The sequence below is a fragment of the Podarcis melisellensis genome, assembly GCF_964234715.1.
Source record: "Podarcis melisellensis genome assembly, chromosome: 17".
Classification (NCBI taxonomy): domain Eukaryota; kingdom Metazoa; phylum Chordata; class Lepidosauria; order Squamata; family Lacertidae; genus Podarcis; species Podarcis melisellensis.
The window spans coordinates 8,020,740-8,038,213 of record NC_138534.1 but is presented as its reverse complement, the minus strand read 5'-3'; the positions used below and the strand labels follow the sequence as shown (position 1 = coordinate 8,038,213).

General features: G+C 48.8%; 1 protein-coding gene across 2 annotated transcripts in view; it reads right to left on the bottom strand.

The window, feature by feature from the left end:
* Positions 1 to 257: 257 nt before the first annotated feature.
* Positions 258 to 17,474, bottom strand: part of CRB3 (crumbs cell polarity complex component 3) — a 30,320-nt gene continuing 13,103 nt past the window's right edge. For both annotated transcript variants that reach the window (XM_081894969.1, XM_081894968.1), the window contains exons 2-5: positions 14,881 to 15,129; positions 7,769 to 7,830; positions 6,215 to 6,355; positions 258 to 612 (exon numbers count right to left, since the gene is read on the bottom strand). In XM_081894969.1, the coding sequence (XP_081751095.1) occupies positions 529 to 612; positions 6,215 to 6,355; positions 7,769 to 7,830; positions 14,881 to 14,956 (363 nt within the window). In that variant the 5' untranslated portion in view covers positions 14,957 to 15,129 and the 3' untranslated portion in view covers positions 258 to 528. The remainder of the gene's footprint in view (positions 613 to 6,214; positions 6,356 to 7,768; positions 7,831 to 14,880; positions 15,130 to 17,474) is intronic.

Below are 17,474 nucleotides of genomic sequence, written 5' to 3'. Positions count from 1 at the left end.
CCGATCTTATTGAACTGCAACCTCCATCATCCCCATTTATCCATGGTGGCTCTTTGGGGCTGCTGATTCCCCATCCATGCAGTAGAGTACCTGTCGCTGGCACAAGGCATTAGGGAAATAAAGTCATCTGTATATAAGAACTTGCAGGAGTAGGGGAATACATACGGACAGGGCAGTGCATATGTTCGCAGAGCACAAGGTAACAGCACTGGCTTCCCAGTATGTCTTGACTTCTCAAAGCATCAACAGAAACCAGCAACAATATAAAAAATCAGTTTATTTTAGGAAAAGGGAGGGGGGAAGATTTTCAGGGAAGAAAGAATAGCGGATTGACTTCGCAATGAGAAGGAAGAGAGAGGTACCCTTCCTTCTCTGTAACAGGTGCTAACCATTCCTCCTCTAGGGTGGAAGCTTTCCATGTTGAGGCCATGCACAATGCTACTGCCTTATGGGGAGATGGATCTGCAAGCAGTGGAGCCTGTTGGCTTGTGGAGGGGGACCTGATCCACCGGGAGATCCACCAGGGAATCATACAGCAATAGTGGTTTCACCTCTGGCATCAGAGTTGCATGTTTTAGCAACTGTCATATTTGATTTGGCTGAGTATCCCACCTGTTTAAGGATGTGAAAGAACAATTGGATCAGGGGTGCAAGGACATACAAGGAGACATCTCAGCATTCAAACTTAGAAGAGCACATTTCTAAGTTGCCTTCTCCCTCCTCCTAAAAAACAGGGACATAATATAACTCGTGCAGATTGCCTTGCCTTTGCAAACAGCTTGGTAAGATGCCTCTAATGGCAAAATGCCACTGAGGACACATCACACAGCCCAACGCAACCTCCTGTTGCACATGCCTAGATATGACATGCATTTGTACCTTATCAAGCATACAGTGGTACCTTGGTTGTCAAACCAAGTACGTTTGACTCCCGAAACCATTCGAAAACCAAGGCACAGCTTGCGATTGGCTGCAGGAGCCATTCAGCTTCCAAAGAACGTTCGCAAACCGGAAGACTTACTTCCGGGTTTTCAGCGTTCAGGAGCCAAAACATACAAGTACCAAGGCATTCAGGATCCAAGGTACGACTTTAGATCTAAAAATGTGTGACGAGATCCTGATTATTATAGTGAAAAGCCAATTGAGATGCTGTCGTATATTGCATTGATTACAGTGGACTGAACCACTAAGCAGAGGACAAAAGCCAATAGACCCATTTCCCGATTGGCTTTCGCTTCATTCGGTCTGCATTATAAACATTAACACCCACAATAAATATTCGAGTTTTCTGATAGTGGTTTCAAGTTTGGAAAGATATCGTGTAAATAATATCATGGGAGAAGCTTAAAGAAACCCAGGACTAAAAGCAAGCCGCGTCCCATAAATGCTGTGTCTTTTTAATGATATTTTGTTGGAAACAGAACATCTGAGTGAAGCACAGTGAGAGCCAAACCCCTATTCCTCAAGGCTACAGCCACAATTTACAAAGACCTGTGCCAGTGGCTGACACTTCCAAGTGGCAGGCTTTTGGACGGCCTTAGAGCTGCAGATAGCCAAACTGACCCACAGGACAACATCCCCCAGAGATGTTTTCCTACACACATCCCACTGAGGTAAAAGGAAGCTGTACAAAAGCCCCACAAGCGCATGCAGGAAAAATTCCTCGTGGAAATTTAAAGTACATTCCCCCTGTCAAAAACGAATCCTGAGAATTGTAGCTCTGTGAGGGGTAAGCTACAGTTCTCAGGATTTTAGGGTGCTTTAAATGTATGGCACAAGTCTTTGTAACCAGCCTTAATTGTCCATTGGTATTTTAGGCTAATTCTAGTTTATACTGAGACAATCTGTTGAGTGACCCCTCCCTTTAAGAAACGAAAAACAAAACTAGAGGGCAGGTTCATGGACTAAGTGTTTCAAACAGTGGAGACTTCTGAAAGGAAAAACAACATCAGGTTTGCTTGTCTGCCCTCATTCACACAGGGTCAATGAGGGCTGAAACACCTGTTATTCTGGCATTTCAAGGGGTTGGGTTAAATGATCCCCAAGTTACCTTTCAACTCTACAGTTCTAGGATTCAATGGGAGATTTATCTATTTTTTAATGTATTGTGCAGCTCTGCCAATTTGAAACGGTGTGTCTGTAGGCAAGTTGCAGTCTCCAGCCCACTTTCCCCAGGTAAAACATGATGCGTTTCCAAATCCAAGAAGCACAGAGCTGGAAACAGAGCAAAGCACAATCACCTTTCCTTGGGAGAACCAAGAGAGTCATGGATCAGAAAGGAAGTAAAAAAAAAAACACCAGAGCTGCCCTTAAAAAAAGCTCCCTTAAAGAGACAGGACTTTGGTGGCACAGAACCGCTGAAACCAATTGTGCAATGCAGTTCTGCCACCTAGTGCCTGTGGTGGGATAAGAGACTTTGCCACCCTTTGAATTGTCACTCTTCCACTGAACCAGGTCCTGTCAAGTTATTTGGCTGACCTGATCAACATCCCATACCCTTTTAAAATGTGGCTCTTTTGGGGGGTATTATTGGGTTATTGTTTTTATCTTGATTTTATATACTGTGATCTTTTTATGTGAACCACCCTGACACCTCCAGGTATAGGGCATAATAATAATAATAATAATAATAATAATAATAATAATAATAATAATAATGTCAGGGTAGCTCATTGCCCTCTGGAGAAAATAATAATAATTACTCCTTTCTAGGAATATAATAGAAACACAATCTGAACTCTTATCCAGTTGATGGCAAATGGGAGAAAAGTCAAAGGAGACATGGCCAAATGTGAAGGGTCAAAAACAAGCCGCAAGAAAGGGCATCATTTATAAAATCAGGGAAGGGGGAGATTTTCTTACCACCCCCCAATAGGTTTAAGTCTCCCAAAAGGGTAGATTTCCATTTTTTAAAAGTTAGCCTGAGGAGGTTTCTGGAAAGGGCAAATAAAATATCTAGGATACTCCCCCCCCCCCCCAGCTCAAGGCACAAGGTTGCTGCTCAAAATTACTGCCTGGAAGGACCTGCCAGTACTGTAAAATTCAAATACCTTCCACAACTGAGCTTTGGGCAGCTCTTAATTATGCTCTAGTACAGCTCCCGTGAGCTGGAATGGGACTTAGGCAGGAGAGCACCCTGATGGATTGTGCTTTATATTAATTGGCAACAGTGTTGTTGTGGTTGGAGTTCACTCCTCAGGCACCCAAGTGCCCTGGCTTCACCATCAACTTAAGACAGACCAGATATCATGCACTGTAGGGCAAGGCACAGCATCCAATTTGCCCCGTGGAGATAGCCACCGTACAAAGAGAGTTTAACAGTAACCGCGTGGCAGCCTGTCTGCACATCTTGCCAGGCAATTACTGGCCACATCTGGACCTATGAACCTCGGCTTCATAACATGCACACAGCCCAATCACTCACACGTCAACCTTCCCTTCATAGGTAAAGGTAAAGGGACCCCTGACCATTAGCCATTAGGTCCAGTTGTGACCGACTCTGGGGTTGCGGCGCTCATCTTGCTTTATTGGCCGAGGGAGCCGGTGTACAGCTTCCAGGTCATGTGGCCAGCATGACTAAGCCACTTCTGGTAAACCAGAGCAGCGCACGGAAATGCTGTTTACCTTCCCGCCAGAGCGGTACCTATTTATCTACTTGCACTTTGACGTGCTTTCGAACTGCTAGGTTGGCAGGAGCAGGGACCGAGCAACAGGATTCGTGGGGATTCAAACCGCCGACCTTCTGATCAGCGAGCCCTAGGCTCTGTTGTTTAACCCACGGCGCCGATAAATAAGCCAGGAAGGGGGAAGTCAATTTGTGTTACATCTGAATGCAGGCTCAGGGTTGGTTTCTCCCTAGCAAACCAACAACAAACCTTGATCTAAGACAAGCTAGGGTTGCCATATTTCAAAAAGTGAAAATCTGGACAGAAAAGTTGTGGAGCTTTCTTTTGGGGGCGTGGCAAAGTTGTTGAGCTAATTTCGAGGGAAATTGCCCAAAACGACACTGCTGACATCAGTTGCCGTACATCCAGATTTTCCTGGACGTTTCACCGATTTCCGCCCAGACACTGTTTCCGAAGGCCAATTGCCGGCTATTTTCGGGAAATTCTGGACATATGGCAACCCTACATCAAGCTAGCTGATTAGGGAGAAACAAACCAGGATCCCAAGTCTGGATGTAATGCTAAAACCCCATCCTAGTCTTACCACTTGCACAAAGTGGGAGCGGCCAGCTTTGTGCATCAACCTGCAGTTCATGCAGAGTGTAGCTTTTTAAGCCAAGGTTTGTGCAGTCAGTACCTGAGCCTAGCCTAACTTGGAGCTGTGACAATAAAATGGGGAGAGGAAAATTCTATATAAGGGTAAAATGAACATGGAACTCTTCCACATCCACCCCCTCCTTAAGAGGGCCTTGGGGTTAATACAGGCATAGGCAAACTTGGCCCTCCAGATGTTTTGGGACTACAACTCCCATCATCCCTAGCTAACAGGACCAGTGGTCAGGGATGATGGGAGTTGTAGTCCCAAAACATCTGGAGGGCCAAGTTTGCCTATGCCTGGGTTAATACGAATGCGAAGCAAAGGTTTCCAATGGGACCTTCTGACATTTCCCACCCACATAAACACACTTTATTTGGTTTTGAGCCTCCTGCATTGTGTCTGTTGCAGTCCTTAGGCAGAGGTTAGATAGGATATCCAAAGTGGAACAAAGGTTGGAAGACCTGCAATGGCAGTTGCCTTTGATGGAGGCTGACGTGGAGCAAAAGCTAGGAGATTGAATGAGAATCAGGAAAGCTTCAGTTCAAATCATGCGTTCATGTGGATGACTTGGGCAGGCCTGGATGTTCCCTCCCAGTCTGTAATACGGGAATAATAATGCTGACCTACCCCTTACAGTGTTGTTGGAAAAACTTGAAATTATGTGCATAAGGTGCTTTTGAACAGGCTAAAGCAGACTTGAAATGCCTAAAGCAAAGTTTTGGAATCGGGTTAACAATACAGTGGTACCTCGGGTTAAGGACTTAATTCGTTCTGGAGGTCTGTTCTTAACCTGAAACTATTCTTAACCTGAAGCACCACTTTAGCTAAAGGGACCTCCTGCTGCCACCGCACCACCGGAGCACAATTTCTGTTTACATCTTAACCCGAGGTACTATTTCTGGGTTAGCAGAGTCTGTAACCTGAAGCGTATGTAACCTGAATCATATGTAACCCGAGGTACCACTGTATCTTGTTGAGACCCTTTTGGGGGCCTGCCTCTGTTCATTTGCTGGGTTTCTGTTTGGAACGGTCCTCCTTTAGTTCATTTAAAACAGGGCTGGGGGAATCTGTGGCCCTGCTGCTGGACTCCAGCTCCCATCAGCCCCGGCCAGTATAGAAAAACTGTAGCCCAAGAGCCCCTAGGAGGGCCACAGCTCTCCCCTTCCCTATTATGAAACATTTAAGAGTCACCTGCCGACTCAAACTGGCCAACCGTAAGGCAACAGGGTAATAACACTCTAGGTTGTGTCGACTTTTATCTTGCCAGAGAAGGAAGATTCGTTTTTATTAAATAGTGGCATACTGAAAGGCACAGCGCAATACATTTTCTTTAAAAACAAAAGAGGCAAGCCTGCCCCAGATCTCACGCGGCAGGACCCTTAAAGCCAAGAGCAGCCTCCCCACCTACCCTCCGCTCTTGTCCTGTTCACACAAAAGCAACAACTCCTGTGTCAGCTCGAGTGGCAATTCCACGCACTCCCAATTAGAGTCAGAAGAGTTCGTTCTTTGGGGCAGCATAGAGAAGGGAGATCTAGCACTGGGCAGTTGGCATTGCATGAGCTGAGGGGGGCAGCCCTCTCTCTTCTGTGTGCCCAGAGAGGCAGGATCCAATCTTGCCTTGAACTGTCTGCCTCTAGCCATTCCCAGCAGTGTGCATGCATGAGATCCAGCCGCTCCTCAAAGCCCATTCTAAAACATGTGTCTCCTGTTTGCAGCAGTTCACATCCAGCCCGCAGGGAAAGCTTTAAGAGGCTTGCTGGGAAACCTCAAGCCTGGCAACAGCAGCAGAAGCACCCTTTTAAATGTTAGTGTTTTTGGTTTTTTGGAGTCCAGTGTGTTGAGCGGCTCCATCCAAGCTGAGACCAAAAGCAGAGCCCTTTCCCCCATCTCAGATGAGTCGCTCTTCCGGGGGAAGCTTGAGGTTGGTGTTAGTTTCGACGCGGGCACCCACCTGCTCCTCGCTGCTGGGCCGGTAAGTGCCCTCTGTCTGCCGCTTCTCCCGGATTTTGAGTCCCATAAAAACCAGGAGGCCGATCAGCAGGAGGCCCCCAAAAACACAGGGCACAGTGATGGCTGCCGCCAGCTCCGACTTCTGCCACGGGGAAAGAAAAAGGGGGAGAACATCGTTACAGCGGAGGAAAGTGAGGCAGGGCCTAACACTGAGGTCCAGCGCCGAGGGCCTTCTGGCGGTTCCCTCGCTGCGAGAAGCCAAGTTACAGGGAACCAGGCAGAGGGCCTTCTCGGTGGTGGCGCCCGCCCTGTGGAACGCCCTCCTACGAGATGTCAAAGAGAAAAACAACTACCAAACTTTTAGAAGACATCTGAAGGCAGCCCTGTTTAGGGAAACTTTTAATGTTTAATAGATTGTTGTATTTTAGTGTTTTGTTGGAAGCCGCCCAGAGTGGCTGGGGAAACCCAGCCAGATGGGCGGGGTAAAAGGTAAGGGTACCCCTGCCCGTACGGGCCAGTCTTGCCAGACTCTAGGGTTGTGCGCTCATCTCACTCTAGAGGCCGGGAGCCAGTGCTGTCCGCAGACTTCCGGGTCACGTGGCCAGCGTGACAAGCTACATCTGGCGAGCCAGTGCAGCACACGGAAACGCCGATTACCTTCCCGCTAGTAAGTGGTCCCTATTTATCTACTTGCACCCGGGGGTGCTTTCGAACTGCTAGGTTGGCAGGCGCTGGGACCGAACAACGGGAGCGCACCCGTGGGGATTCGAACCGCCGACCATGCGATCGGCAAGTCCTAGGCGCTGAGGTTTTACCCACAGCGCCACCCGCGTCCCAGATGGGCGGGGTATAAAGAATAAATTATTATTATTATTATACCAACATGCCATAAGGGGGGAAACCTGGTCTCCCCTGCACGCTCCTTAGACTTGCGCACCTGCACTGAACAAATCAATATGCGCAGTGCAGATTCATGCGCATCTCTTGAAAATAGGGCTGCCCTGATCAACGGCTTGGCTTGCTGGTGCGGCTGCACCAATTGTTGTGAGCAAACTGATGGGCAGCCCAGCACCAGGAGGGTCATGTGTCAGATGCAAACCTGAACTGTAAGCCAGGTTTTAAGCCCAGAGGTGCTGCCCAAACCCAGTCCTCTGTCGTCAACATTGCTGCTACCATAACATACCATCATCAACTGACCACAGCAGAGGGAGGGGGGAACCAAATCCAGCCCTCTTCCATTTTTTTTTCCTTGAATTTTTTACCATGTTGTCTCAATTGGCTGCAGTCATTTTTGGGTAGTGGTGATAACAGCTGCCTCGAGCATGTAAATATCTATCAAATTTGCCACTGCAGGCAAGAGCTTCAAAAGACCCAAGGTGCCCTTGCCTGAGGTAAGGAAAGGCAGATCGAGCTAAGCTACAGTTTGCACCTACCTTGCCCAGACAATGATGCCCCCCTTTTAGGCAGCATGAGATGCCCACATCAAGATCACGTCCCCCCAAAAAGCTGACACACACACAGACCCTGCCCAAGACAGACATACATACATACATACCGAAAGGCCATATGAAGGAGAGGGAGGAAAGGATGTGGTTTCCACTGGAGTGCTGTTAGTGCCTTGTTTTGGAAAGAGACAAACAGTAGGCGTTAGAGAAGAACATGGGTAGGCAAACTAAGGCCCAGGGGCCGGATTCGGCCCAATCGCCTTCTAAATCCGGCCTGCGGACAGTCTGGGAATCAGCGTGCTTTTACATGAGTAGAATGTGTCCTTTTATTTAAAATGCATCTCTGAGTTATTGTGGGGCATAGGAATGCCCCCAATATAGTCCAGCCCCCCAAAAGGCCTGAGGGACAAGATTTCACCTGACTCAGGTCTTTTGCCAGGCAACGAATCATTTTACACTCCTCCCTGTTTCATTAGACCACAGCCAAGAAGTAACATGCAACACAGGGCACTCTCCCCATGGAGAGCCATATTGCAGAATGGCCCAATTCATGAGGTCTGCACACAGACACACTTTTTTAAAATAAATAATTTTATTAAAAGATTTTCATGAATTACAAAAGAACGTGCAATGTCTCTTTTTTAGGGGTTCAGATTAGACGACAAAGAATGCACTGAAGATACACCTTTTAACCAAGAGCATGTGATCTCACATTACAGGTTGCTCGCATCTTGACGCTTATTTTTCTTACCTATCGATTCCTTACCGCCGCTACCTGCGCAAATCAAACCATCATGGACTTGGCTTTGGAAAGGCAGTGTGTGGGCTCTAGCAGGGTCTTAGAGCTCTCCCATCTCCATCCCCAAGCTGGGAAAGTATTAACGAGGCTTCGGGATGGAGGCATGAGGGCTCTGGGACTCTGGGACCCTTGCGCTGCCTTCTGAAAGCCAGGTAAGCCAACCTCCACCTTGCCAGGGAAGGAGGACCGTTTGAGAGGTTCCCGACTTCACACATTTTTCCAAATGCGTGTGGACCACTGGAACTGAACCCTCACACAAGATGCGAGTTACCTGCAGTTCAGTTGTGTGGTGGCAAGGGGAGGGGCACACATGTGACCCTATTTATGGCAGTGGGACGGGAGGTCAAGCAGCTGGTGCAACAGCAGAGCAGGTAAACTTTTGTCATCTCTGCATTTGTTGCTGCTCCCCCTTCAAGGAGAGAAGGGGTCATCTGCCCAGGACACACCTCGACTGACGTGCAGAGAGGAGAGAGAAGGTGGGCAGGTTATTGTTGTTCCTTGCACTGATTTGTTACTTACTACATAAAATGTTTCATACTGACTCCTAACTGTAAAAGCATAAAGGTAAAGGGACCCCTGACCATTAGGTCCAGTCCTGGCCAACTCTGGGGTTGCGGCGCTCATCTCGCTTTATTGGCCAAGGGAGCCAGCATACAGCTTCCGGGTCATGTGGCCAGCATGATTAAGCCGCTTCTGGCAAACCAGAGGAGTGCATGGAAACACCGTTTACCTTCCTGCCAGAGTAGTACCTATTTATCTACTTGCACTTTGACGTGCTTTTGAACTGCTAGGTTGGCAGGAGCTGGGACTGAGCAACGGGAGCTCACCCCGTCACAGGGATTTGAACCGGCAACCTTCTGATCAGCGAGCCCTAGGCTCTGTGGTTTAACCCACAGTGCCACCCGTGTCCCTTGTATGTATGTAAAAGCAAACATAATAACAAATTTAAAACAGGATTGAAAAGTGTCCACACATTACAGTTTTGGCTTCTGCACAGCAGAGGTTTACAGTGCACCCAACCATACACCATGTACCCATGAGGCACATTCACACATTTATTTCACCGCATGCGCACTGCAAACAAAGACTGCAGAAAGCTGTTGCCAGAGCATGTATCAGTGATGTGCACACATGGAGAAACAAACAGCATCTCACATGCTACGATCTCTAGAGAATGGCGGGTTAGCGGTGGGGGAAGCTGCTCGGGTGGGGTGAGCTGTCCATAGGGGCAGGCTGCACCGTGGGGCCTCTGGAATCTGCCTGCCTCCTCCCACTCAGCCGCCCTACAGCTTGGGGGGGGGGGAGGCAGCAGACAGACCGTTTGAGCAGCATGGAGCCTGCATGCTCCCAAACCACTGCGTCTCTTCCAGGAGAGATGCATGGCTCAGGCGCGCTGCAGGCCCCATGGTGAGTGCCGCCCGGCATTCTATGTCCCCCCCCCCAGTGGTGACATTCGGGGTGGACTGCACCCACCACACACCCCTTCCTCCACCCCATTGGGGGGTGTCAGGGTTTGAGTTCTATTTCTTACCTGCTGGTTAGTGGGTGGGGGTATTGCTTTTGCTGAGGCATCCAGGAGTTATTTATTAAGTCTATCATGTGCCTGGAAGAGCAAACCTTGGACTGCTTGAGGGAAGTATCAGAAAGCCCAATTCCGGTGGTCATGGACAAGTGGAAATTTGACACTGGATCAAGGGTGAACCAGTTGAGGAGAGCTCAGTTCAGACCTTTGGAGTCTGGACTGTGGCACAGGCAAATACAGCCTGTGTCATGTTCTGGCCCTTTTTCCATCTCAAGATTTGGTGGTGACTATGCCAGCTTGGGGGTGTGGGTGGCGCTGTGGGTTAAATCACAGAGCCTAGGAGTTGCCGATCAGAAGGTCGGCAGTTCAAATCCCCATGATGGGGTGAGCTCCCATTGCTCAGTCCCTGCTCCTGCCAACCTAGCAGTTCAAAAGCACGTCAAAGTGCAAGTAGATAAATAGGTACCGCTCCGGCGGGAAGGTAAACGGCGTTTCCGTGCACTGCTCTGGTTCGCCAGAAGCGGCTTAGTCATGCTGGCCACATGACCCGGAAGCTGTACGCCGGCTCCCTCAGCCAATAAAGCGAGATGAGCGCTGCAACCTCAGAGTCGTCCGCGACTGGACCTAATGGTCAGGGGTCCCTTTACCTTTATGCCAGCTTGACCTGGGTCTTTGGGTGCTGCTTGAAAATGCCAGGTTGGTCCATAATAAGATGTCCCTCACCCACAATTTAATCAAGGATGAAGAAGCCGATGGGGCATCTATAACTAAGGCCTAGGTGGGGCAACAGTGTGGGATCGGCCTCCTCCAGCAATGCCCCCTGAGTACCAAGTGTACCTCCAGGGTGTGCTTGGGGGCTGGCTGGAGGAGTCAGGCAGTCACTGTTACTGCCCAACTGATTCTCTACCTGAGCTATCAAACGTGGTTTCAGACCTGACATTGTGGCCCCCAAGACTGTTAGACTTGGAAGATGTTAACATTCACCACCAAGAAGGCCCTCTTGCCTGGTTTCCTGCAACCTCACTTCTCACAGTGAGGGAACCGCCAGAAGGCCCTCAGAGCTGGACCTCAGTGTCTGGTCTGAACAATGGGGATGGAAACGCTCCTTCAGGAATACTGGGCTGAGGCCGTCTAGGGCTTTAAAAGACAGCATCAACACTTTGAATTGTGCTCAGAAACATATTGGGAGTCAATGTAGATATCCTTTAGGACCAGTGTTATACGGTCCCAGCAGCCACTCCCAGTCACCAGTCTGCCAGCCACATTCTGGATTAATTGTAGTTTCAGAGTCACATTCAAAGGTAGTCCCACGTAGAGCCCATTTCAGTAGTCCAAGAGGGAGCATGAACCACTTTGGCAAGACACTGTGTAAACAGGTAGGGTCTCAGCCAGCGTACCAGATGGAGCTAGTAGACAGCTGCCCTGGACACAGAATTGACCTGCACCTCCATGGACAGCTGTGAGCCAATCTCACTCCCAGGCTGAGAACCTGGTCCTTCAGGGGCACACTTTCAGGACCAGGGAGTCTCCCAAACCTGTCCGCCCCGTCCCCCGCCCAAAACAGTACTTCTGTTTAATGACAGACCAACTAGTCCTTGGGCTCTGCACTGTTTATGGGGATTCTTCATCAATGACACGTGATGCGGAGACAGGTACATTTCAGAAAGGACCTCCCTTGGGCACCCAAGGCCTTAATTACTAGACCTGCACCTCCTCCGGAAGCCTTCACTTACAGAGCTAAGCCCATGGCTTTCAATCTCTCCTGGGACAGGTGTGGTTCTTGTTGAGACAGTTCTTTCTCTTAGGCATTCAGTTTCCATTTCAGGCTGGGCACTGCCCAGGAACCAGAGGGTGCATGGTGGAGCAACCTGGTTTGTGCCTTCTCTCAGGGAATCCACACCCACTGTGCTGGGGAGGGCACGAGTGAGTCAGACAGAGCTCACTCCTTGGGCCAAGGGAGCCAGAGGCACGCCCTGAAAGTGCTTTGCAATTGACAGGTGAAGCCTACAAAAACACTTCAAGGAAGTCCAGAGTGGCTCTGACACATTCCTAGAAAAAGGAGCTCCATTCTGCTTTCTGGGATGACCTGGCCTCTTTCCTTGAAACTATTTCAGGATCAAGAATGATCCAAAGACCTTTCCACCCTTAAATTGAATCCTAGCAAGAAGGGTGTGTGACTTTGACCCCCAAAATGAATTTGCTTGAAGGAATTTGCTCCCCCCCCCTTTTTTTGAAAATTTTAAAGTTAAATATTCTTCAGACACTCTACATCTGTATTTGTACTGATAACCATTTTTTGACAATCCTTGCTATTTTGATAGAATCTCAACACTTAGTAGTTGCAATCCAAGAGTACAGTCATACCTCATGTTACATTTGCTTCATGTTACATTTTATCAGTACCGGAAAGGGTTACTTCTGGGTTTTGCTGCTCGCGCATGTGCAGAAGCGCTAAATCGCGCTGCGCACCTGCACAGATATGGCACTTCAGGTTGCGGGCTTTTCATATTGCGAACAGGCCTCCGGAACGGATCCCGTTCTCAAGGTTAACCTCAGGTTAAGAACTTAATTTGTTCCGGAGGTCCGTTTATAATCTGAAACTGTTCTTAACCTGAAGCACCACTTTAGCTAATGGGGCGTCCCGCTGCCACCACACGATTTCTGTTCTCATCCTGAAGCAAAGTTCTCAACCCGAGGTACTATTTCTGGGCTAGTGGAATCTGTAACCTGAAGCGTCTGCAACAGGAGGTATCATTGTTTTCTATTGCTGACATGCAACACTGTTTGGCAAGATACAGCATCTAATGGTGTTTTATATTGAATAGTATCTGAAGGCTGACACAGCGACAGAGCAAGCCAATCAGGTGCCTGGGGAGGCGCGTGTGCCCTGCGCCCAGGGGCGGGGCCAGGACACCCGGAGCAGGACGCTCCTGCCTCCTCCCACTCAGCCACCCTACAGATAGGGGGGAGGCAGCGGTGGACCACTTGGGCAGAGCGGAGCCTGCGCGTGCCCAAGCCACTGAGTCTCTCCCAGGAGAGACGTGTGGCTCGGGCACACTGCAGGCGCTGTAGTGAGTGCTGCCCGGCATTTTGTCACCCCCCTCAGTGATGACACCCAGGGCGGCCCGCCCCACCGCACCTTTAAGGTTCCTAGGTATGAATGGCATTCCCCACCCCCCAGCTGCCCCCCAAAAGGTTAACCTATAGCAGGCTTGCATTTAACAAATCGACCAGGAATTCCGTGCAGGTGAATGGGTGGGTTCACAGAGAAGTGACAGCTCTCTCCATTCCTCCTCCACCCACAGCTAGCACAGAAGCCAAGCAGAATGGTAAAGGGGACCCTGACCCAACCAGCTTGTTTGGTTCAAAACATGTTTCTTTATGAGCTTGAGGAATTCAGCACCCCGCTAACATTACCATTCCATCACGCCAAGCAATTTGGCTTGCCAGACAGAACAATCCCCTCCCCATGTGCTGTTCTGGGTCTTCTCCCAATTTCCACAGAGTCCAGTTTAGGGGGGTGGTACAGTGGGTGCAAGGATAGGAGAGCGGGGGGAAGAACCATTGCACAAGCAGCAGTCCCTGCTGGTGGGACTCATTTGTTGAATCCCACCCTGCGTTTCCATGCAGAGGGGCTTCCCCTCTGGCCAGCTCTAAAATCACAGGCTTCTAGCCACTTAGCAGGTTCTTTTCTAAGGCATGCCAGTAACTTTTATGGCTTCTTTGCACGGTTGACTCATGGCAGGTTTCCAGGGGGCGGTTCTATTACACTGAGATCCATGCTAATGCCAAAGGGGAAGATTTGTTGATATTGGGGTTGGGGAAAGGCGATTTTCATAATAATATTTTTTTATTTATACCCCGCCCTTCCCAGTTCAGAAAACCGGGCTCAGGGCAGCTAACTACAAATTTAAAACACTTAATTGATGCAAACAATTGATTTTAGAGAAAGCTTTCTGCCTGTTGGTCACTGAATGCTCTCTAAGCACTTAGTGCAGCAGTGGGAAACCCTTTTGCAGGCTAGAGCCTCTCCGCAGCTGTAGAGAGGCCGAGGGTGTGCGCAGTTAAGTATGGGCGCCTCTCGCACAGCGACTGTATAGGCTGCCGCGCGTGTGCAATCTGTACAGGATGCCGCACATGCGCTGTATGGACGGCATGCACGAGTGACAGCCCGTATGGAGTGCGCATGTGCAGCATGCTGTACAGAGTGCGCATGCGCAGAAACCCATGCGGTCGCCACGTGAGCGATGGGCTGCCGCATGTGTGCACCTCATACGGGATGCCACACATGCGCACCCCGTACAGATGTCGCGCGTGAGCCACCAGGCAGTTCGCCCCGCCACTGATTGCAGCCAGACAAAAAACATTCAAGGAAGATTTGAAGCAAGGTAAATGAGGCTTAGGGACGCGGGTGGCACTGTGGGTTAAACCACGGAGCCTAGGACTTGCTGATCAGATGGTTGGCGGTTCGAATCCCCACGACGGGGTGAGCTCCCGTCGTTCGGTCCCAGCTCCTGCCAACCTAGCAGTTTGAAAGCATGCCAGTGCAAGTAGATAAATAGGTACCGCTCCGGCAGGAAGGTAAACGGCTTTTCCGTGCGCTGCTCTGGTTCACCAGAAGCGGCTTAGTCATGCTGGCTACATGACCTGGAAGCTGTACGCCAGCTCCCTCGGCCAATAAAGCGAGATGAGCGCACAACCCCAGAGTTGGTCACGACTGGACCTATTGGTCAGGGGTCCCTTTACCTTTACCTAAATGAGACTTGGGGAAGAAGTTGGTGGTTGTGGAGGGAACATGGTCCTGGGAGAGTTCTAAGGGCCAGAGATATAGGCCAGTGCGCACACAGACACACCATACTGATCACTTTTCCTCTGTTTGCAACCGCGAAGGGAGCACTCACCTTGACACAAAGTGGGCTGTAAGCAGGACTGGAGAGAGACTGCCAGAAGGAATCCAAGCTGTTTCAAGCAAGCCATCACACTCCTCCCCAGCCAGAAGTGGGGCAAGGGGAAGGCAGAGGTTACCCCACTGCCTCCACCAAGGAAGGAAGGGAAGCCACAGGCCCAGATGCTCCCTTTGCCCCGCAGCTGCCTCCAAAACACTTCAGCCGGTTTAAAGTCCTGCAATATCCGACGGTGGAGTTAAAGGCCTGAATTTTTAAAGAGAGGGAGAGAGAAAGGAAATCTGTGATACTCCAAAATCTACTGCTACTTCTGCTACCTGCATTTGCAGGGATGGAAAAACCTGAACACACCCAGACTTTGCTGGCCTCCAGCTCCCAGCATCCCCGACAACATGGAAATTATTTATTTTATTTTATTTATACCCCACATTTGAGGAAAACTTTCCTGAAAAGGCAAAGTTACAAAAACTACCAATATATATGAACTACTTATTTTAAAAGCAGTACAGTGGTACCTTGGTTCTCAAACTTAATCCATTCCTGAAGTCCGTTCCAAAACCAAAGCGTTCCAAAACCAAGGCGTGCTTTCCCATAGAAAGTAATGCAAAATGGATTAATGCGTTCCAGACTTTTAAAAAACAACCCCTAAAACAGCTATTTAACATTAATTTTACTATCTAACGAGACCATTGATCCATAAAATGAAAGCAATAAACAATGTACTGCAGTCACACAATCAATCAATCAATCAATCAGGAACTGAACTGGGTTCCACACAGTCAGAAAAACAAAACAAAAAAGCCGCAAAAACAAAAATGCAAAATAAGTAGCAGAAACAGACAGATCTCAGCGTAACACTCAAAACAGAAGTGTGACACTCAAAACGGTGTGTCCGATATGTACGTGACCGCACACACGTGCATCGTGCCAAACCAGGAAGCGACCCAAAAACATCACAAAAAGGGCCGGAAGTGACATGGGGTGTTTGCAGGCTTTTTCAATAGGTGTTCCGAGTATACGCAAGTTCACGCAAGCGCGCAATGACCTGGAACACAACCGGAGTTGCCTCTACTTAAAAATGTAATGTATACTTGCAAATGTGTATGTGTGCGTGTGTGCAGGTCCACTCATCAGGGAGCCATAACTAGCTACTCCTTCCTGTCCAATGTACTCAGGGATGGCATGTCAGTTTAAGACAGGCCTCAAGTGAGCTTGCAAGGTCTATCCTAGCAACACTCCCTAAGTGGATCTGCGAAAGAGCAAGTCCAAGCAGCTCACTAATTATCAGGGTCATAATGCCCTTTTTCCTGTTCTGCCTTTTTTTTTCTTTTCTAGGGGCCAGCAACACACCCTGCAGCTATACCTATTAAAAATAGGGACTGTGTGTTTTTCTTACTCACTATGGTAATGAATAGTGCGTATTGAATTTGCTGCTGTTATATAATAACAATCTGTAGCATTTCTTGCATAAAATAATAATAAAAGTAATATATTATTTATACCCCGCCCATCTGGCTGGGTTTCCCCAGCCACTCTGGGAGGCTTCCAACAAACACTAAAATATAGTAACCTATTCAACATTAAAAGCTTCTCTAAACAGGGCTGCCTTTAGATGTCTTCTAAAAGTTTGGTAGTTATTTTTCTCTTTGACATCTGGTGGGAGGGCGTTCCGCAGGGCGGGTGCCACTACCGAGAAGGCCCTCTGCCTTCTTTTGTCGTGCTTTGTTATAGGGATGGAGAATCTGTGCCCTACCAGAGGCTGTTGTACTCAAACTTCCATCAGCCCCAGCCAGCAAGGGCAATAATAGTCAGGGATGATGGGAGTTCTAGTCCAACAACATCTGGAGGGTCCACGCCTTCCATTAATAGTAAGATGGGGATGCGGGTGGCACTGTGGTCTAAACCACTGAGCCTCTTGGGCTGGCTGATTGGAAGGTCGCCAGTTCAAGTCGGCACGACCTAGCAGTTCAAAAGCACTCCAGTGCAAGTAGATAAATAGGTACCGCTGTGGCGGGAAGGTAAACCGTGTTTCTGTGCGTTCTGGTTTCCATTACGGTGTCCCATTGCACCAGAAGCAGTTTAGTCCTGCTGGCCACATGACCCGGAAAGCTGTCTGTGGACAAACGCCGGCTCCCTCGGCCTGGAAGCGAGATGAGTGCCGCCACCCCATAGTCACCTTTGACTGGACTTAAATGTCCAGGGGTCCTTTTACCTTACTAATAATAAGATACTTTTTATTCATTCATTCATTCCTATACGAGAAACTCATGTAAAATGTAAACAAATGCTAACAAATAAGAATTTAGGTTATCATTTTAGTGTCGTTATGTCAAAGTTCTGGCCAAACCACCACAAGCTACAGGGGAGAGAGGGACAGAGCAAGCGGTGCCTGTCTTCTGAAGTATGTGAATTTACACATCAGGCCCACCTCATTCATGAAGGGAAGAAGAGATGCATCACCCTGAGTGTTTTTCCTACTAAATGCAGTCAAGTAAAAGTAGCATACAATAAATTATTTACCAATATTAGATTCCTTCTACAACTTCTTGCCTCTCCACAGTCACCAGTTACCATTAATCTGTGGGCCATTT